This window comes from Manis javanica, chromosome 10 (assembly GCF_040802235.1).
Source record: "Manis javanica isolate MJ-LG chromosome 10, MJ_LKY, whole genome shotgun sequence".
In the NCBI taxonomy this organism is placed as follows: Eukaryota; Metazoa; Chordata; class Mammalia; order Pholidota; family Manidae; genus Manis; species Manis javanica.
In genome coordinates, this window is record NC_133165.1 from 111295132 (window position 1) to 111317272 (window position 22141).

At 40.1% G+C, this 22141-nt stretch overlaps 1 protein-coding gene across 4 annotated transcripts in view; it reads left to right on the forward strand.

Annotated features, from left to right (window-relative positions):
- The window catches only part of TNRC6B (trinucleotide repeat containing adaptor 6B), a 266350-nt gene that overhangs the window by 71542 nt on the left and 172667 nt on the right, over nucleotides 1-22141 (forward strand). For all 4 annotated transcript variants that reach the window (XR_012121613.1, XM_073213903.1, XM_073213908.1 and 1 more), the window contains exons 2-3: nucleotides 9388-9462; nucleotides 16335-16423. Coding sequence is in view for 3 of the 4 variants with exons in the window: in XM_073213903.1 (XP_073070004.1) it covers nucleotides 16379-16423 (45 nt within the window). In the remaining variant the exon portion in view is untranslated. The remainder of the gene's footprint in view (nucleotides 1-9387; nucleotides 9463-16334; nucleotides 16424-22141) is intronic.

A 22141-nucleotide genomic window follows, 5' to 3' on the forward strand; every position in this document is an offset into this window, starting at 1 on the left:
CGTCCCACAGATTTTTGTGTTGTTGAATCATTTTTGTCATTTGTCTCCATATATTGCTTGATCTCTTTTTATTTGGTCATTGATCCACTGATTATTTAGTAGCGTATTATTAAGCCTCCATGTGTTTGTGGGCTTTTTCATTTTCTTTGTGTAATTTATTTCTAGTTTCATACCTTTGTGATCTGAAAAGCTGGTTGGTACAATTTCAATCTTTTTGAATTTACTGAGGCTCCTTTTGTGGCCTAGTATATGATCTATTCTTGAAAATGTTCCATGTGCACTTGAGAAGAATGTGTATCCTGTTGTTTTTGGATGGAGCGTTCTGTAGATGTCTGTTAGGTCCATCTCTTCTAATATGTTATTCAGTGCCTCTGTCTCTTTACTTATTTTCTGTCTGGTTGATCTGTCCTTTGGAGTGAGTGATGTGTTGAAGTCTCCTAAAATGAATGCATTGCATTCTATTTCCCCCTTTAATTCTGTTAGTATTTGTTTCACATATGTAGGTGATCCTGTGTTGGGTACACAGATATTTATAACAGTTATATCCTCTTGTTGGACTGACCCCTTTATCATTATGTAATGTCCTTCTTTGTCTCTTGTGACTTTCTTTGTTTTGAAGTCTATTTTGTCTGATACAAGTACTGCAACTCTTGCTTTTTCCTCCCTGTTAGTTGTATGAAATATATTTTTCCATCCCTTTACTTTCAGTCTGTGTAGGTATTTGGGTTTGAGGTGAGTCTCTTGTAGGCAGCATATAGACGGGTCTTGTTTTTTTGTTTTTTGTTTTTGTTTTTGTTTTTTTTGAGAGGGCATCTCTCATATTTATTGATCAAATGGTTGTTAAGAACAATAAAATTCTGTATAGGGGACCCAATGCACAATGATTAATCAACCCCAAGCCTAATTCTCAACAGTCTCCAATCTTCTGAAGCATAATGAACAAGTTCTTACATGGTGAACAAGTTCTTACTTAGTGAATAAGTTTTTACATGGTGAACAGTGGAAGGGCAGTCATCACAGAAACTTTCAGTTTTGATCACGCATCATAACTATAAACAATCAGGTCAGATATGATTATTCATTTGATTTTTATACTTGATTTATATGTGAACCCACATTTCTCCCTTTTTTTTTTTTTTAATAAAATGCTGAAGTGGTAGGTAGATGCAAGATAAAGGTAGAAAACATAATTTAGTGCTGTAAGAGGGCAAATGTAGATGATCAAGTCTGTGCCTATAGACTAAGTATTAATCCAAGCTAGACAAGGGCAACAGAATGTCCACGGATGCAGAAGATTTCTCTCAAAACAGGGTGGGTGAGGTACTAAGCCTCAAGATGGGTCTTGTTTTTTAATCCATTCAGTGACTCTGTGTCTTTTGATTGGTGCATTCAGACCATTTACATTTAGGGTCATTATCGATAGGTTTGTACTTACTGCCATTGCAGGCTTTAGATTCATGGTTACCAATGGTTCAAGGGTAATTACAGTCTAATTTAACTCACTTCGTGTGTTATTACAAACACAACCTGAAGGTTCTTTTTTTTTTCCTCCTCCATTGTTTGTATTGTATGAATCATATTCTGTACTCTTTGTCTATCCCTTGGGTCACATCTGTTTAGCCTTAGGAACACTTCCATCTAAGGAGTCCCTCCAAAATGCACTGTAGAGGTGATTTGTGGGAGGTAAATTCTCAACTTTTTTTTATCTGAAAATTGTTTAATCCCTCCTTCAAATTTAAATAACCTTGCCTAGTATAGTATTCTTGGTTCAAGGCCCTTCTGCTTCATTGCATTAAATATATCATGCCACTCCATTCTGGCCTGTAAGGTTTCTGCTGAGAAGTCTGATGACAGCCTGATGGGTTTTCCTTTATATGTGATCTTTTTTCTCTCTCTAGGTGCTTGTGAAAGTCTGTCTTTATCCTTGATCTTTGCCATTTTAATTATTATATGTCTTGATGTTGTCTTCCGTGGGTCCCTTATGTTGGGAGATCTGTGCACCTCCATGGCTTGAGAGACTATCTCCTTCCCCACATTGGGGAAGTTTTCAGCAATTACCTCCTCAATGACACTTGCTATCCCTTTTTCTCTCTCTTCTTCTGGTACCCCTATAATATGAATAATATTCCGTTTGGATTCATCACACAATTCTCTCAATATTCTTTCATTCTTAGAGATTCTTTGTTCTCTTTGTGCTTCAGCTTCTTTGTATTCCTCTTCTCTAATTTCTGTTCCATTCACCTTCTCTTCTACTACATCTAATCTGCTTTTAAATCCCTCCATTGAATGTTTCATTTCAGATATGGAATTTCTTAGTGATCGAATCTCCAACTTAAATTCATTTCTGAGTTCTTGAATATTTTTCTGTACCTTCATAAGTTTGTTTATAGTTTTTATTTTGAACTCTCTTTCAGGCAGATTGGTGAGTTCAGTTTCATTTGACCCTTTTTCTAGGGTTTGTGAGATTTTGGTCTGAACCATGTTCTTTTGACATTTCATATTTCTGTGTGGTGCCCACTAGTGCCCAGAAGTTCCAGTCTCTGGAGCTGCTCAGCCCCTGGAATGAGGTTGGGGGTCGTAGGGAAGCGGAGCTGATGCCTGGGGTGAGGAAAGATCTGCTTCCTGATTCCCGTCTGTGGTGCCTGTCTCCGGTGTCAGAGCCAGTGGGCCCAGCACACAGGTGTAAGCCTCTGTGCTTTGTGTCTCTAGCTGTTGTAGGCGGGGCCTCCCTCTGGCTGGCCTGATGCCAGCACAGTGACTGCAGGTTTGTGAACCAGTGCCGGCAGGCCAGGAGGGAGGCGCAGCAGGCTGTGTGTCACAGTGGGGGACCTCGGAGCTGAGTAGCCAGCCAGGGGGATGGGGCACCTGAAGCTCCTCAAAGTTCCCAACCAGCTGGGCTGAGCGCGCCCAGACAACCTTGTCCAGCTCTCCCCTCCCCCGTGCAGCAAGCTCCGTGCAAACCCCGTTCCTTCAGCAGCCCTCTTGCTGCTAGGAAGCCTCTCAGACCACCTGCCTTTCCCTTCCTCCAGAGTGGCCAGGTGTGGATCCCCACCTCCACAAATGGCCAGAATCAGTTTCTCAAGTACTCCACCTATCTGAGCTCTGCAACATCCAGAGCACCACACAGTGTAGGTTTCTGCCCCCAAAGCAGACCTCCAGGGCTGGGTGTTCAGCAGTCCCAGGCTTTCACCCCCTCCCCAACTCCGTTTCTCTCCCTCCCGCCGTGAGCTGGGGTGCAGGTGGGGCTTGGGTCCCACCTGATTAAGGCTTTCATAGGTTACTCTGTTTCGTGAGGTCCGCTATGTTTGTGAGGTCTGTGTGCAGTCTGGTTCAGCCTTCTTTCTTGTTGTTTTAGGGTTAGTTGTATCAATTAACTAAATTTTCATCTATCTGTGGTTTTGGGAGGAATTCTCCATCTCACCTGTTAATGCCGCCATCTTGAATCTTGTGAACAAAAAACTATACAAAGTTAATATACAATATGGAAAAGGAATAAAGCCTTTTGATCATAGATCATCAATAAGTTGGGTGCAAAAGACGAATTATGTTAATCTTTAATTCTTATGTGACCAGCAATTGCAGTAAAACCTGGCCCTAGGCCTTTGCTCTGAAAACATCTAGCATAGTGCTGGGTGCTTAATAAGCAGTCAGTGAAGCTGGTTGAGTTGAATCTGCTGTTTCAGTAGCTGCCTGTGATGTTCTTATAGCCAGCAGTCATTATTCCCTACTGTCCCTGACCCCACCACCTTAGGTGATTTGCAGCTGTCTATAGCTCTCCAGAAGGTAGCCTTTCTTTCTGAAGCCCTTTCTGTTAAAGAATTGACAAGTTGTTCTGGACTAAACTAGAAGGCATTATTTAGTTGGACAAACTGGATTAGTAGCTGAAGGTGAGGCATGTGCCTTTTTCTTGAGACTGAGTTTGTTATTCTTAGGCAACCCTCTCTGGCTTCCAAGGTACAAGAATAAATTTAACTTCTTAGGTCAGGGTCCTGCTGTCAGTCCCAGAGTTTCCTTCACAGCTTTTCCCTGGAAGTCTATGGGTCCCATGCAAGTAGCACACTGCCCTGAGAGCCTTGTATCACTTTACCATGGTGTTTGTAGAACAGAGCAGGATACTTGGCAGATGGCTTATTCACCATTCAGGTGGTGAATGAATGAATGGAGGCTGTACTGTGGCCTTGCAGATGCTGTTATAACTGATAAGCAACATCCTTATTTTGGTAGACTTAGAGTTTTATACTGAACTGACTTAATTTTTTCCCCAAAAATGTATGTGTTTTTTCCATAAGAGTTTATTGGAATGTGCTTTGCACTAGCACTGTTTTAAATGATGGTGGTACAGTAATAAATAAGACTTGGACCCTGCCTTCAGAAAGCTTATAAACTAGTAGTTACATAGCATAAAGAAGCCTAGTGGAAATAGGTACCAAGTACAGTTGCTAAGTCAGAGGAAGGACCCATCCAGACAACCTGTAGCAAGAGAGAGGAACCAAGAAAGACTGAACGGAAAGGCTTTTACTGTAAGCCTGCATTTTGAAACTTGGGAAGAAATTTGCCCCGTGAGTGGGAAGGGAGAACAAGTAGAAACAATATGTCCAAAGTCACAGGTGCATGAAACCATGTGTAGTGCTAAAGGGAAACTGAAAGCAGTATGGTTTGTGAGAGGAACTGAGAGGTGAACAGGTACTGGGCCTTGTCTGCCACACAGTGGAAATTGGATTTTATTTTGAAGGTTGATGAGAGACATTGCAAAGGCAGTGTGGTTTTGCACTTTGTAAAGGTAATTCTAATGCAGTGGAGTGGGGGTGCAGTACTGAGGGTAAGAACACCAATTAAAAAGCAATTGGAATAAATCTGGTGAGAGACGACGCCAGAACTGGGGCAGTGGCAGTAGGAACAGGGAATTAAGTACTGAAATATCTAGGGATCAGAATTGACAAGAGTTTGGTTAGAGGAGGATGCTGATGATAGTCCCAGATTTCTTGAGTGGGATGATAATATTCCCCAGTGAGGCAGGAGAAAAATACAGTTTGGGGAGGATATTTTCATTTTAGATACGTTGTATTTTAGGGCCTATGGAACGTGAGATGGAGAAGTCCATTGACATTAGGCAGTTGAGTAGACGGCTTTGTCGATTGTAAGAAATCTTTAGAGAGAGATTTGGGAGTCACCAAGATACGGGAGAGGGTAGGGACATGGGTGTATAATAAAGAGAAAGGGAAGGATGAACTCCCGGGAACAAAGACAAGCAGAGAGACTGTCCACAAAAGAGATGAAAGAAATGGCCAAAGAGGTAGCAGAAGTAGTGTATGTGGCCTCTTCTGTGAGGCGAGAGACTAAGCAGATTCCATTGTCAGTCTGGGCATTAGAAGTAGGTGCAGTCCTTGAAGCCGGGAGTTGAGTTTGGTTCTCTCACCCCCACCACTGTCTCCCAGTCCCCAAGTATGGGAGCAGCACCTCCTCACCCAGCACCACCCTGCCTGTGATGGCAATCTGAAAATCATCAGAATTTTCAGAGGCTTTTGAGCTTGTAGACCCGGGAGACAGGAGGACCCAGAGTCAGCTGAGGCCAGGATCTGAACAAGGGGCCCCCTTCCCAGACTGCAGTACCCTTAACATCAAGATGGTAAAGGAGCTCCCAAGTGACAAGAGTTACAGGTCATTCTGATTTTTAAATGCCAAAGAGAGGCTAAAGCAAAATAACTGAATAATGTCCATTGTATTTGGCAACTGGGATTGATAGGGAAACATATCAAATTGCAATGCTTAATAAATGAATGAGAGATAAGGACACTGAGATGACAAATATAAACTTCTTGTAGAAACTTGACTAGGAGAGGAAGAGGGAGGGAGAGCATAAAAGCTAGAGGAGATTTTAGGATTAAAGGGGAAATTTTTAGGAATGGGCAGACATGAAAATTTTCACAAAATTTCCAAAGTGTTGAACTTAAGTAGGAGAGACCAGAAACTGCAAAGGTAGCGTTTCTAGGTCTTGGAACAATAGTAACTCTTGTGAATTGGTAGCTAAATAACCTATTTGCCTGTAGCAGAGTTACCTCCAACTATGGTTCTTGGGCTTTTGATATTATTATTTGTGTTACTTAATTAAATGGATTCCTTCTTGCCTGCTTGGGCTGGGTGCCTGCTTATAGAGCTGGATGGGGTAGGGGGTGGGGTGCCCTCCTTTTGGCCCGGAGTCCCCTAGCGTCTGTAATCACCTACTGGCTGTTCTGCCGTCCCATCTGCTGCTGCTCTTTAGACATCTCTTCTGGACAATGTTGCTTGAAGTTAGGCCAGTTGCCAACGATGTAGGCAGCCAGGATTTTCGGTGTTATTTGTGACTCAGTTAAAAGTTGATTGTATATTCTTAATAGTCTGCATTCTAAGAATTGTGTTGGATACAAACTGCTAACAGTGGTGAGTCCTGGGAAGACCAGAGTGTGGGGAGAGGGGACAATGGTCAAGGGATTTATTCCTATCATTTAAATTTCTTAAAATGAGGATTAAAATTAGGTTTAAAAGAATCAGGCTGAATAATCAGGCTTCAAAATTGAAACCCTGCTGTATCAGAGGTGATATTAGTAAAGTAAATATAATTTATTGAATATGTATTTCTTTTAACTTGTCATAGTCCTTAGGAAAGATTCAGTTCTAATTATATCCTGTGAATTTAGTTAGGTACTTCACTTAATATGTGAATGAGAGATAAAGAGGAACTCTTGACGTCTACATGTAGTTTAGCAGAGCCTGGCAGTTAACCTATCCCAAGATCCACTGACCCTTCCCACCTCTGTATGTATTTCAAAATCAATCTGGTTGCTCTGTAAGTGAATAGAGAAAACTGGAGTGTTTCAGTTTACTGCTGTGACTATACATGATCAGATGATAGGATTACAGTGTAGTTCAGAACATTTCAAAATGATGTTTTGAAAGAATTTGCCATTATTCATACCTTAGTAGAAACTAGTGCTGTAGATAACTTCAGATGTTGATTTTTAGGATTAAATTTTATGTTTATCTTGAGTATGAGTGCATCTGATACAGAGGTTCATGGCCCTGCAGAGAAAGTAACGAAGCCATTCTGTAAAAACTGGTTTCCAGAGTACTTGGAAACTGCCTAGTTTCCCTTATCTGCCTCTTTTCTGCTTTCATCCCTTTTCCCTCACCAAATGCCAGCAAGCATCTGGGACCAAGTACTCAGCAGGCAGAGGACCAAGCTGTCCACTTATCCTTCTAAGCTTGTCTGTTAACAAGATATATGATAATGGGCTACATTAGGGAGTTGGTACAGAATTTAGACTCCTGGTAAGTCTAAAGAAGAAGTCATGTTTAGTCTGGGCAGAAACTAATCAGAATAGAGAACTGAAAAATTAGTGCTGTTATCTTGATGGTCTGTGGTTGACAAAAAGTAGCAGAATCCAGTGTTTCTCTGAGGTGCTGAGGGTCACCCATAACCACATCCTCTGTGAGGGCCAGACCCATCTTGGAAGTTGCAGCTAGCTTCTTCAACTTTCTCCAGGGCTGTTTAATGGCAGAGCATCCACACTGAGGTACTGAGGTATTAGGACCGCATCAGGATTGCCAGTTATGCTTGTTGAACTCCTATCCAATACCAAACGCAAAAATGGGGAAGATGTAGCTAATCCTTGTCATCAAGGAGCTCCTGTTGAGTGAAGAAAACAGGCTCATGGATACTACCAGCATTATATGGCATGTCTCAGAGGAGGAGTACTTACTACAGCCAAGGAGGCACAGCAAATTTTGAGGACATGACACCTGAGGCAGTCCTCCTACAGGAGCGAATTGGATGAAGGGCCCTCAGCAGTCATCAGTGCATGTACTGTAGGCACAGAAACCACATGTGAAGTCCATGTGCATGGAATGGGAAGTGATGATGGGGCCAGAGAGCTCTTGAGTTTTATCCTAAAGGTAACAAGCAGTTCATTGACTGAATTTTGGCAGTGATAAACTCAGAGGTCAAATTTGCTTTTTAGAAAGGAAGATTGCTGAGACAAAGGTGTGTACAGTAGGAGGACGGGGATAATAATTAAAATATTACTGTTACTCAGCACAGTTTCGTCTGAGATTTATTTATTCAGACACTTAAAAAATAAGCTGAGATAGAGGTGATGACAGATAAGTGGGCAGCAAGATGCTTTCAAGACTCAGTAAAGTACCACTTCAAAAATTGTGATGTGACATGGAGCTAAAGCTAGACCTTAAAATCTATGACCATGGGAAAAAGAGTGCACTTTCCTGGACAGAAACATCAAGTTCATTGTGGAATTTAAGGACCAACTTCCAAATAGTGACAAATTCTCTGACAGTAAAGTGGATGCTGATCATAGATAGGTTTATGCTGGGCCTGTCCAGTATTGTTTTAACACCTTTACATACACAGAGAGGTCCAACCTTGAGCAGGATACCCTTTTGGCATTTGTTTCTGCCATTGTAAAATGAAGGGATTGGCTTGGGATCTCTAAATGTCTAATAACAAATAGCCATCATTTCATGTGTTCCCTATCTCTGTATTTCACGTACATAAAAACATACATTTCATATATAAAAAGTGACATTCCATCATGAAATAGTTTTCCCTGCATTTATTAGCTGTGATCTGATTTGATTTTGAAGAGGTCATTCCAGCCATTGTTTGGGAATGGATTGGGGAGAGGCGAGAGTAGGCCCAGGGAGGCCAGTAGGAGGCCCCACAAGTGAGAAGTGATGATGACAATGAAGATGAAGGATTGTGGGTGGGTCGAGATACATATTGTGAAAACAGAAGTGACAGGACTTGCTGATGGGCTGTGAGAGAAGTGGGGTGGGTGAGAAATCCAGGATGAATCTGAGGTTCTGACCGAGCAGCTGAGTGAGTACAGTGCACTTGCTTAAGACGGTGGAGGTGGGAGAATGAGGTGTGGGAGGGGGATGAAGAGGGCAGTTGGGTAGGGATGGCATCTTCCTCATGTCAAATCAAGAAGGTGAAAAGGCAGTTAGGTATTTTTCTGGTAGAACAGATAAGGTAAAACAAATAATAAAAATTTAATATAGGTTGTAATGTTTCTTCACAAAGTATTTCAGTTCATATTCTTAATAGCTGCTTGCCTTTATTTAGCATGCGGTTCGTGCCCTGCCCTGTGCTAAGTGTTTTACACATTTTTTCACTTAAATTTCCCCAGAACCCCATGAGGGAGAAGCTAGTATTGTTCCCACTGTTGACTAAGGAAGTTGAGGCTGGAGAGGCCAGGTCACCAGCCCAGCAGCCAGCTGGTCGACAGAGAAGCCAGCTCGTGCTAGGTTGCCTGAATTCAGAATGGTGTACTCCACTCCCTCCCATGGCTCCTTGCTGTGAGTGTGTTGCTCATTGTGATTTTTCTCTCTTTACAGGGTTTTGGGTTTTTGCACTGAATGTAGTCTAGACTCATCTTCACGGGCTTGTGTTGCCCCAGGATACTGTCAAAGGTGAGTTTTTAAATTTTATATCCACTGTGTATTGGCAGTGAAGTGAGCAACTCTCATCTTAAGAATCAAAGTATTTTGACATTATTGCTCCTTTCCAGAGTTCCAGAAGCGTATTTGCAGTGGCTATCACACTATCACATCAGCCCTTGCATTTCTACTTTGGTAGGTCTCTAAAAAGCACATGTGTTTAGATTGATTCTGACATTTGGTGCTTCATCCTTTTAAAAAGCTAGAGTTTGTTGTTAGGATTTAGCAATTCCACAGTTGGATGTGAGCATATTCCTAGTTTCTTTGCTTCTCCTCTCCCCCTGCTCCAGGGGAAGAAGTCCACCTTTCTGCCAGAGTTAGCTTTCTAAGTGATAACTTTACTCATGTCACTCCAGCTTTTATGGCTCCCAGTTGTTTCAGATGTTGTCCTACAAACCTCCTCAAAGCCTAACGCTAATCAACATTTCTGGCTTCCTTTTTTAGTGAGCCCCCATCTGTAAGCCTTACCAGACCATTTTCTATTCCCAGAAATATGGTTCTTTTTTGTGGCTTTCTGCCTTGGTTGGTGCTTTTCTCTTTGCTTAGAGTGTGGAAGAGGAAAGATGAAAGCAGCTATCTACTTTTCCTTCTTGTATCTTTCCTGTTGCCCCTTCTCCCGACTCTCTTGGCAGAATATCTTTTTCATCTGTGTTCTAGGAGCATCTGCTATTATTACTGTAATAAAGCATTCATTATTTTACATGAGAATTATTTATTCATATCTCCTTTACTAGTGTATAAACTTTTGAGACCTCTTGGAAAGGACCCGTTTTTAGTGCCTGTTGGCTGCTCCTGGACACCTTGCTGAGTGCTATACATGTATTATTTAGTTTAATCTTTGTAACCCCTCCTCTCAACTGATTTTATGGATGAAAATAATGAACATTAGAAAGTTAAGTATCTTGCCCAAGATCACACAGCTAATAAATGACAAAGAAAAATGAATCTGTTCCTTTAAAGCCAAAGCTCATTCTAGTGCACCACAGTAGTCTAGCCCCATCTGGGAGCCTGTGAATATTTATTGAATTGATATTGCAATTTGAATAAGAAGAACCTTAGTTGATTACTTCAGTTATTCTTACATAGAAATTTATTGACTACCTATTAAATGCCAGGTACACAGTTTTAATCTCAGAATGCAGAGATTAATGAGAGAATTGTCTCATATTAAAGAGTTCATTGTCTAGTAGAGGAGGTATCTTTATAAGCAAATAAGTCCAATAATGTTACAGATCCTATAACAGAATTCAGACAGGATCCACTGGAGACACAGAAGAAGGAATCGTTGGCAGGTCTGGCTTAGAGATGAGCCAGGAAATAATGTATAAAAGCTATCTTGAATGTCGATGGGGTGTTCTCTGGGGGAGTCCCAGGGGAGGGAGAAGTAGGGAAAAGAGGGAGTAGTATGAAAAAAACATGAAAACTTGAAACACATGTGGCATATTTGTGAAGTTGTAAGTATTTTATAATGGCTAGATAGAGGGAACCAAGAGGCCTGGGCAATGATGTGGAGAGACAGGTGTGGATTCTGGAGGGCTTTGAGAATATTAACATATTTGCCAATTTTTAGAGAAGACCTGGCACAGATGCTGTGTGCCATTACTCATATTTGGTCATTAACATTTGTTGAGCCCTGTCTGTGTGTGACTGCCAGGTTAAGACTATCAGTCGCTGACCACATATGGCAAAGTGGTGACAGCTCTGAAGTGAAATGATGTGCTGAAGCAGAAATCACATGCTCATGTTATCACATCATCTGTGACAGCTTTACCACCATTTGTTCACCCCTCCCATTAATTTTCACAGAAGTGGACTTTGTCTTGAATTTTTCATCACTGTTAGCATCAATACACTGGGCCCTTGTCACTTCCCCAGGGGAAGCCCTAGCTTAACCTTATAGTTTTGCATTGCCTATTTTATTCTCTTAACATTCTCATAACTGTCAAAAGGACAGTAAAACTGACTTAGACCCTTAAGTACAACATGGATGGACCTAGAGGGTATCATGCTAAGTGAAATAAGCCAGGCGGAGAAAGACAAATACCATATGATTTCACTTGTATATGGAATCTAAAAACAAAACAGAACAATGAACAAAACAGCAGTAGACTCAAAGGCACTGAGAAGAGACTGGTGGTTACCTTGGGGGAGGGGACTAAAGAGGCACAAAATCTCAATATTAATACAAGTTGGTCACAGGGATGGAAGTACAGCATGGAGAATATAGTCAGTGGTTCTGTAGCATCTTTTTATGTTGACAAATAGTAACTGTACTAGATGGGGTATGGATTTAATGTGTTTAACTGTTGAATTACTGTGTTGTGTAGTTGAAACCAATATACTACTGTATATCAACTGTACTTCAATTTAAAAGATGTTTTTTTAAACTGACTTAGGCCCTTAGACACATCTGTAAGCCATACCTCCAAACAAGAATGTCATCAAGGCTTTTTCAAGAGACACATTAAAAAATATTAAAAATAGCTCCAAAACAAGATTAATGAGAGCAAATTAAAGGACAAATGGAAAAACAGGTATTGATGTGGCATATAATAAGTAGGCAGATTATATGGCATTAATCAGGAAAGATTTTAGAAATAAAAATTGGTTGACTAGTAGAAGGACAGAGATGTGGATTGGTGGTGAAACGAAGGGATTTGAATGGGGTGTGGACTGCATACATAGAAATCAGCAGGTTGTATGGAGAGAATAGAAAGATTTTCCTGAGTGGACTACAGTGTGTACAGTGGGAATAACTAGGAAAGGAGTTGAAAAGTTTATGAAGTAAAAGCATGTTATTAATATTATGGTAATGGAAAAATTGGGGAGATAAAAATGATACAGAAAACTGAACTTCATTCTAAAAAGATAAGTTTCAGATGTAAGTTGGAATTGAAGGGAAACTGATAAAAAATATTCTCTTACTGCCCAAGTTCTGAACCAACAGAGGATGAAGGTATAAGGCAGGTGGATGTCAGTATTTCACTTTGATTACTAATAAAGTGACATAGGAGAACTGGTTTATCTCGAAGAGCAAAGTACTAAACTAGAACTTAAAAGCAGCACTGGCCTGGGATAGACCCACCTCCTGGAAGAAGGAAGAGCAGAGCAGACTAGGTACCCCCAGGGAAAAGGGGAGAGAGAGGGCTGGACTACTTAAGTCCAGTTTCTTCTTCCAGCTCACTGATCAGACAAGTCACTTCATCCCTGACAGTATGAATCAGGGGTATGTTCAGACCAGGAATAGTAAACTGATGCCCCATGTGGAAGAAAGTGTCAAGAGTGGGCAAGAGCTTTCTCTCCTAGCACATGCCAGCATTTGTTGCTTAGTGCACTGGTCTTAAGCAGTAACTCTAGGTCAGCTCCCCTTTGCACGGAGGTGGTTTTGAGACAGTCCTGCTCCCACTTCCATGAGGATAGCCCTGTACTGCCAACCGCTGTTCTCTTTGGTATTCTCTTAGGAGTAGAGGGTAAAATAGATTTTTGTTCCCAGAAAAATTCTAAATGGATCAGAATAGTATATAAATTATATGAACTCCTAGACTAAGCAAAATCATTTCAGCACTGCCTCCAAGGCCACTAAATTCAGAAAGTAAGCCTACCTCCAGCCCAAGAGCAGTCTTTCTGATAGAATTATGTTCTTGGAACACAGCTCTCAGTCTTGCAAAGACTGTAGCAGAGACACATTGGTATCTGAGGGAGTGAAGGTGGGTGAGGTCCTCTTGGTGTGAGCTTCACCAGGATAGCCAGTTTGTCCTGCCAGGGTCCAGAGTCCATGACTTGGACACTTGCACCTAATTTGGAAAAATTTGCCAGTGGGAGGTTAATTTTTGAATTGTGCCTTTACCATATCTGGTAAAAACCCAACCAATGCATACTATCTTCTCTTTTAAAGATTAATATTTATAATGTCATCTCCTTTTTGCAAAATTTAGGGATTTATCGTAGTGACAGTTCCAGTTCCCAGTTCCCTCCCTTCCTCTGTAAGTTCTCTGTATCCCTGCCTCCATTCCTTTCTTCTATGAAGTATAGTGACAAACTGCTTAATTTCCATTTCCCCTTTGAATTGCCTATGTAAGCCTAGCACAAACAATTTAAACATAGAACTTCACTAGTTTTGTAGCCCAAGTGCTGTTTGAAATTCAGCTGCTTTGCAGCTTAGGTGATTAGCAAATAATTGCTCTACTCACTAATATCTAAAAGGCCTGTATGAAGAAAGCCTCTTTTCCCTGGAGTCTAATCTTTGCTTCCTCCATGCTTGCTTAGGACAAGCTGTGCCTGCATAATTCAAGGTTGGGTAGCAGCCTTCTGTACTTTGAAGCCACCCAAGCCTGCTAGTGCCCTATTCCCTTTGCTGAGGCCAGCACAGCTGGCATTTGCTTGCCTGGCCAGAATGGCCAGTTTATGCTGAGGTCAGTTGCATGGCTGACATTTAGATGAGCTTTTGTACCACCACCACTACCACCAACTGTGGCTTGTTTCTTTGCTGAAGCTGGCAAAACCCCCAAGAATTAGCTAAGGCTTTATGTGCCTGGTATATGCAATCTTGTCTCTCAGAAACAGCCATTTACCTGACTGACAAGTTTGCTGTAACTATAGTTACCACTAAGGTCAAAATACAGTGTGGCCTATGGTTTATAAACTTCTAATTTGGCCTCAATAGTTAAAAGCTAGTATATAACTGTAAAAACTCAGTGGCCCAATGTTAACTTCTAGAAGGTCAAAACACTTTGCCCCCTCAGTGAAAACCAAGGCTCAAAGTCCTGGCCCCAACAGAAGCCTCGGAAATTCTACATGTATTTTACCCCCCAGATTTTACTTCATGTGTATTTATTAAGACTCTATAGGCTCATGCACGAAATGATAGGTTCTTGGGGAGACCCAATAAATAGCACTCCTTTTCCCTTGAGTTCTATACCAATTGAGAAATAAAAGAATAGCTCATTTGGGGACCAGAATACCATCTCTATTACTAATAAAGCTATATTAGAGAATGTGGCTTTCACCTACAGGCAAGTGAACTTAATACTAAAACTTAACATTCAACAGGCATACCTAGTCACAGGTAATTGTGAGGGGCCTGCATTTATGGGCAGAGAATACATGATCCCTGGGGATTCCCAGCTGGCTTCCGAAAGAGAGAGGGGCTAGGCTCACATACCTGATTCCTCCTTCTGAGCTTACCATTCAGGTAAGATCCTGTACCTCCTCTGGGGTAGTGTGTGTGGAGGTGGCGAAGAGCCAGGAGAGAAAACCTCAGGGGAGGGGAAGAAGCCTTCCTCTTCTCTGGCACATTCAAGTAGAAATGGCCTAGAAATAATTGAGGCATCTTTCTTGGTCAGCTGTGGTGTGGCTTTCATACTTTTTCTATGAAATGCAATCTCCGTGTCACTAAAGAAGAAATGAGAGCTTAAAGACATTTGTGGAGCAGTTTGCATACCAAGTCTTTCTAGATATGCTATTAAGTATTTGTGGTGGTGGTTTTTTATTGAAGTATAGTTGATATACAATATATTGGTTTCAGGTGTACAACTGAGTGATTCAGCAGCGTTACTGAGTTTCTCCAGTGCTATGTCATTTTCTTAGAAAGAGCAGTTCTGTTTTTGCATAACTGTCATAAGCAGTTGCGGGACAAAAACAACTAGAGAAAGCCTGTTTGACTTGCTGAGAGTGTCAGTCAGATGTTTGACAGAGGCAACGGGCAGTGTGGGTTCATCGGGAGTGAGTAAATGAGGTTGATAAGAGAGCTGCCCCTGCACCAATTTTGCCAGCCGTTCCCCACAGAACCTCATTAAGTGAGCACAGTAGATCTTGATAACCTCTTTCCCACCCAACAGGGGATAAAACAGGTTCCCAGAAGTGCCTTCTTGGGTTTAGGTCTTAGAGCTGGTTATTGAGAAGCCCGCACCAGGGACGGATTGCCAGGCCCCCAAGCTACTGCATACATAAAGAGATTTCTCTGCCCACAAAGAAGATACACTATCAAACATCTTTTTAGATTTCATTTCTATAGCTATGATTCTTTTAAAGTATTTGGAAGATTTTAAAGTAGCTCCATCTGTATTATAGTGGAGATTTGTGTCAGCTTGAGTAATTATTCCTCAAAATTAAGTATTTAATGAATTTATTTGAATGTTGCGTGAACTTTCATTAGTTTCCTTTTGGTACGTTTTAATTCATAAAATTTTAACAAAATTTTATTTGTCTCATTTTATTTTTAGAGGAAAAATTACTACTTTTTATTGTCTTCCCCGGTGAATAGCCTGTTCTCATGTAAAAGTAAATTAACTGACATTTAGTTACTAAGTAAATTTTCTCCAGATAAAAAAGTGGAATCAACCAATAGAGTGCACTTTAAACTGCTACAGAATACCATGAATAAATTATAAACATATGAACATAAATTTTAAACCCAAGAAACCCAGTCAGTTTTAATAGCCTAGCCTCATATAGAGGTAGTATGACCTGCCACAGCATAACAACTGGCCACTGCTTCCCTTAGGTGGGCAACCTTTTTGAAGGGTCAGTGTTCATACCGTGTGAATTGCTGAAAGTCAACTAAAAAGAGGAAAGAAATCTAGAAGTGTTTAATACTCCAGTGTCTTAAACGTTCCCTAACAATCTCCTAAGGTGAGGAAATTCCTTCCCAACCTCCTTCCCTCCTTTTCTTACCTAAGGTGCATGTATATATACATCTGTACACATGTACACACATGCACACTTTGTTTAAAGTCATTGCTTCACAGTATCTGTGGTCTGAGACAGAATTTCCATCTAATCTTTGAAAAGATGAAATTTCGTATTGAATGCCTTAACTATTTTTTTTCTCTTCTTACTTCTTTTAGGCAGTATTTGTGTTTCTGCAGAGTTTTGCACAGAGTCTGTTCCCATGCAAACCAATGAGGGAGAAGTTTCTGAAGAAAGCAGTTCCAAGGTTAGTGAATTACTAATAATGCAAACAGTTTGAGTAGAAATTAAACAGAGGCAGTGGATGAATAGAGTGGGTGTTTTGTTTTAGGTGAATTTAGAGATGAGATTGATTTAAATTCAAGCCTAACGTAAGATTAAGGTTTTACTCTTCTCAATATCCATTTTTATTATGCTACATGACAGATTTAAAACAAATTTTACTGAAGTCACAGAGAACTTTGTGATTTACTTATAGAATACTAGCATTTTATCTTTTAACATTTTATTTTGCAAATTATATATACTTACTTTAAAAATAAAAATAAATGAGAAGTAAGGAAGTGAAAGACCTATACCCTTAAAACTACAAGATACTCTTAAGAGAAATTAAAGAAGATACCAATAAATGGAAACACATCCCATGCTCATGGATAGGAAGAATTAATATTGTCAAAATGGCCATTCTGCCTAAAGCAATCTATGAATTCAATGCAATTCCTATCAAAATACCAACAGCATTCTTCAACAAACTAGAGAAAATCATTCTAAAATTCATATGGAACCACAAAAGACCTCGAATAGCCAAAGCAATTCTGAGAAGGAAGAATAAAGCTGGGGGCATTATGCTCCCCAACTTCAAGCTCTATACAAAGCAACAGTAATCAGAACAATTTGGTACTGGCACAAGAACAGACCTATAGACCAATGGAACAGACTAGAGAGCCCAGATATAAACCCAACCATATATGGTCAATTAATATATGATAAAGGAGCAATGGATATACAATGGGGAAATGACAGCCTCTTCAACAGCTGGTGTTGGCAAAACTGGACAGCTACATGCAAGAGAATGAAACTGGATTATTGTTTAACCCCATGCACAAAAGTAAAGTCGAAATGGATCAAAGATTTGAATGTGAGTCATGAAGCCATAAAACTCTTAGAAGACAACATAGGCAAACATCTCCTGAATATAAGCGTGAGCGGCTTCTTCTTGAACCCATCTCCTTGAGAAAGGGAAACAAAAGCAAAAATGAACTCATGGGACTACATTAAACTAAAAAGTTCTGTACGGCAAAGGACACGATCAACAGAACAAAAAGGCATCCTATAGTATGGGAGAATATATTTGTAAATGACGTATCTGACAAGGGGTTAACATCCAAAATATATAAAGCACTTACATGCCTCAGCACCCAAAAAGCAAATAACCTGATTCACAAATGGGCAGAGGATATGAAGAGACAGTTCTCCAGAGAAGAAAATCAGATGGCCAACAGACACATGAAAAGATGCTCCACATCACTAATCATCAGGGAAATGCAGATTAAAACCACAATGAGATAGCACCTCACACCAGTAAGGATGACCAGCATCGAAAAGATTGAGAACAACAAATGCTGGCAAGGATGCGGAGAACGGGGAACCCTCCTACACGGCCGGTGGGAATGTAAGCTAGTTCAACCATTGTGGAAAGCAATATGGAGGTTCCTCAAAAAACTAAAAATAAAAATACCATTTGACCCGGGAATCCCACTCCTTGGAATTTACCCAAAGAGTACAACTATTCAGATTCAAAAAGACATATGCACCCCTGTGTTTATCGCAGCACTTTTTACAATAGCCAAGATATGGAAGCAACCTAAGTGTCCATCAGTAGATGAATGAAGAGGTGGTACATATACACAATGGAATACTATTTGGCAGTAAGAAAGAAACAGATTCTACCATTTGCAACCACATGGATGGAGCTGGAGGACATTATGCTCAGTGAAATAAGCCAGGCAGAGAAGGACAAATGCCAAATGATTTCCCTCATTTGTGGAGTATAACAATGAAGCAAAACTGAAGGAACAAAATAGCAGCAGACTCGGAGACTACAAGAATGAACTATTGGTTACCAAAGGGGAGAGTTGTGGGAGGGTAGGTGGGGGGGAGGGAGAAGGGGATTGAGGGGTATTATGTTTAGTACACATGGTGTGGGGGATCACAGGGAGAACAGTGTATCACAGAGAAGGCACATAGTGGATCTGTGGCATCTTGCTGCAGTGATGGACAGTGACTGCATTGGGGTGTCGGTGGGGACTTGATAATATGTGTAAATGTAACCACATTGTTTTTCATGTGAAACCTTCATAAGAATGTATATCAATCATACCTTAATAAAAATAAGTAAAAAAACAAAAAAAAAACAAATGAGAAGTATGTAAGTTAAAAAGTTAAAGCCTGTGTCAGCATTGATAATTTTTTACATGTTTTTCTATTACAGATTTTTATATGGAATTTGGTTTGCTTTTTCAAGCTAAAGCTTGAATACCAGGCAGTATTATCATTGTCAAACCCTGTATATAAATAGTTATGTATGTGTTTATCTATATCTTCCTATATCTGTCTCTGTGTCTTGACTCTCCTTGGTTCTTTCTCTGCCTGGTCACATGGGACTCTCAGGATCACCTTCACATCCCTCTTTCTCCTTTCAAAATTGTCTGTAGCCCCTCTGGGGCTCTGGGGGCATCTCGCACTGTGTCTGGACAGTGCCCATCACCTGTAGCCTTATTTGCTGCCCTGCCTGATGGGGTCCTTTGGTGCTGCCCCTGTTCCTGGTGCTCTGTGGGAAGGCTTTACTCTTTCAGCAGAGCAAAAGTGGAGCCATGTCAGAATGTCACCAGAAACCTCCAAAACATCATGCGAAGTAGAAGCCAGAAACAAAAGGTCACAGTGAATGATTCCATTTATATGAAAAATGCAGACTACATAAATCCATAGACACAAAACACAGACTAGCAAGGGAGGTGAGTGACTAGTTAAATGTGTATGGGGTTTCTGTTTGGGGTGATTAAATGTTTTAGAGCTTGATAGAGGTGATGTTTGCATAACATTGTAAATAGACCAATGCCACTGAATTGTTCACTTTAAAGTGGTTAATTTTATATGTGATTTTCACATCAATACATTTTTTTTAAAGGCAGGGAAAAAATGTCTGTGGGTTCCCATCAGATCAGTCCTTGCTGTTCATTTATATTTACTTTGCATATGCTTGGTATTTTCCATAAGAAAGTTTTAAGAAAGAACTTTTTAATTGCTTTCAAGAGTCAGGTGAGAAACCAAGTTTTGTGGGCTAAAGAGAAATGATAAAGTGAGAGCTGTGGCTATAGTCTACCACCCAATTTTAGGAAATTCAGAAGGAAGTGGAAGAGAGAATAACAATGAGATGAAAGCACTAGTTAAGTGAAAGATTTTTTTTTTTAATGGAGGGGGCGCACACATGTTTGAGAAAAGAGGGAAGAAATGAGTGGAGGAAGGCAGATTATATTTATGGAAAGGGTTCATCAGATTTGTGAGCTTGAAGGAACCTGGGGATCAGCAAGGCTGGTCCCCTGGTGTCATAGCAGTGCCTGAGCTTAGGCCTCAATCCTGCTCTTCTAACTGCTGTCCGGTGGTAGAAAGCTATTTGGAGGAGAAAAGAAAGTGAGATTCAGCTTTTCTTCATATTGCCTCTGAAATGGAAGTCGTTGTTTGGAGAGTTTTGCATGCACAATTGAGGACTTGGAATGATGAGTATAAGTTTCTTATTAAGCAGAAGAATTTGGAATTGCAGTTATAGAGAGGATGCTAAGAATAGTTAATGCATGATAAGGTCAGTACAGTTTTAAAAATACCTATGTAAGTGTTCTGCAAGTAGTTACCAGGAATGCTTATGGTCAGACAGGATTGGTAAAGCAGGTCTTGGAAAATGTAAACTTTGTGTTCCTTTTGGAGAAATATTCTCTGAAACTGTGCAACATCTTCCATAGCTTTTTTTTGGAGGTGATAGATGTTTGTTTAAATTCAGAGATCAGCTAGGGATTACATGTTCTTCAAGAGTTGGGGGATGTACACTTCCATCTGTTGGGTTTAGAAAGGCTTCGTTTATCTGCTAGAAAGATAAATAGTAGAAAATTCTATCTTCTAAAGAGTGCTGTAGATTGGCCATAGATAATTCTTTAATTAAGAACAAGTATTCTTTCCATTTTTCCTTTTTTTAGCCTCTTTTCCTCTTATTAATTCTGCAAATATTTATTGAGCATCTGCATTGTGCCAGTAACTGTGCTGGTTGCTGACAACAGAGTTGCTTCAGTAAACTGTGATTTTCTTTGTTTTGATTCTTGGAGTGCCAAGAATTTTAAATGGAGGCAAGAAGAAAGAATGTTAAATTTCACATTAGTTTAGAATTAGGTTTTTTTGCTTCAATGGTCACTAGAATACAATTTTCTTTGACCTAATCACTTCTCAGAGAATAGAGAGCTATTAAACACACCTGGTCTCAGGTATATTTTAGAAAGATCACTGTGGCAGCAGTGTGCAGAAATGATTATAAGCAGGGTTTAAAATGAAGACAAGGAGACCAGTTAGGAGTCTGTTCAAGAAGATTGAGAAAGGCTGGACCTGAAGGCAGTAACAGTGGGTCTGAAGAGAAGAGGTCTAACAGAAGAAATGTTCAGGAAGAATGGGATGGGGACACTTGGAGACAAATCTGGAGTTTTTAGCTTGAAACGGCTGAATGACACCATTAATCTAAGAGGTACAGCAAGGTCAGTTGTAGCTGTTCTGTTATTGCTGTTTTTAACTGGCTATGTATGGAAGGTCTGAATTTTGAAATTTTGAGGTACTCCAGGAGAAGATACATAGTAGGCATTTTGGAACTCAGAAGACAGTGAGAGAGAGGACAGCAAGGTATATGTTTGGGAGTTTTCAGAGTACAAGAATAGATAGGATCTGGGAAATGAGAAAAGGCCCAAGTATAGAACTATAGAAACTACTTCAGGCTGTGTCATACTTTGGTATGCACAAGAGTAATCTTAGCTATTTTTCTTTTCTTGTCTTTTTAAAATAGCTTTATTAAGGTATATTTCACATATCATAAAATTTACCCATTTAAAGTATACAGCCCAAAGGTTTTTAGTATATTCACAAAGTTGTACAGCCATCACCATAATCTTAAGTTTCATTACTCCAAAAAGAAACCCTGTACCTATTAGCAATAACTCCCCATCTTTTTCCTGTCAGCCTTAGGCAACCATTAAGCTACTTTTTCTTTCTACAGAATCGCCTATTCTGGATGTTTCATATAAATAGAATCATACAGTATGTGTTCTTTGTGTGAGATTTCTTTCACTTACTAGAGTGTTTTCAAGGTTCATCTACGTTGTGGCATGTATCAGTACATCATTTTTTTGTGTCTGTGGCCGAATATTATCCCATTTATGGCTATACCACATTTTGTTTATCCACATTATCAGTTGATCGATGTTTGGGTTATTTCCACTTTTTGGCTATTATGAATAACGCTGCTATGAACATTTGTGTTGTAAGCTTTTGTGTGGACATATGCTTGCATTTCTGTTAGGTGAAAAACCAGTAGTGGAATTTCTGGATCATATGTTAACTCTATGTTTTACTTTTTGAGGAACTGCCAGACTGTTTTCCAAATGGCTGCATATTCCTATCAGAAATATGTGAGGGTTCTAATTTGCCCACATTCTCACCAATTTGGGATTGAATGTATTTTTTATTCTAGTGCATATGTAATGCTGTCTCATTGTGGCTTTGATTTGTGCTGTGTATGCTTTTTAAAATGAAAGTAAAAAAGTAAAAACATAATAAAATGAAGGTGACCAGGCCCTACCCTGGACTTCCTGAAACAGAATCTCAAGAGTTGGGACCCTGGATCTGTGTGATCTCTAAGGATCCCAGGTGATTCCTA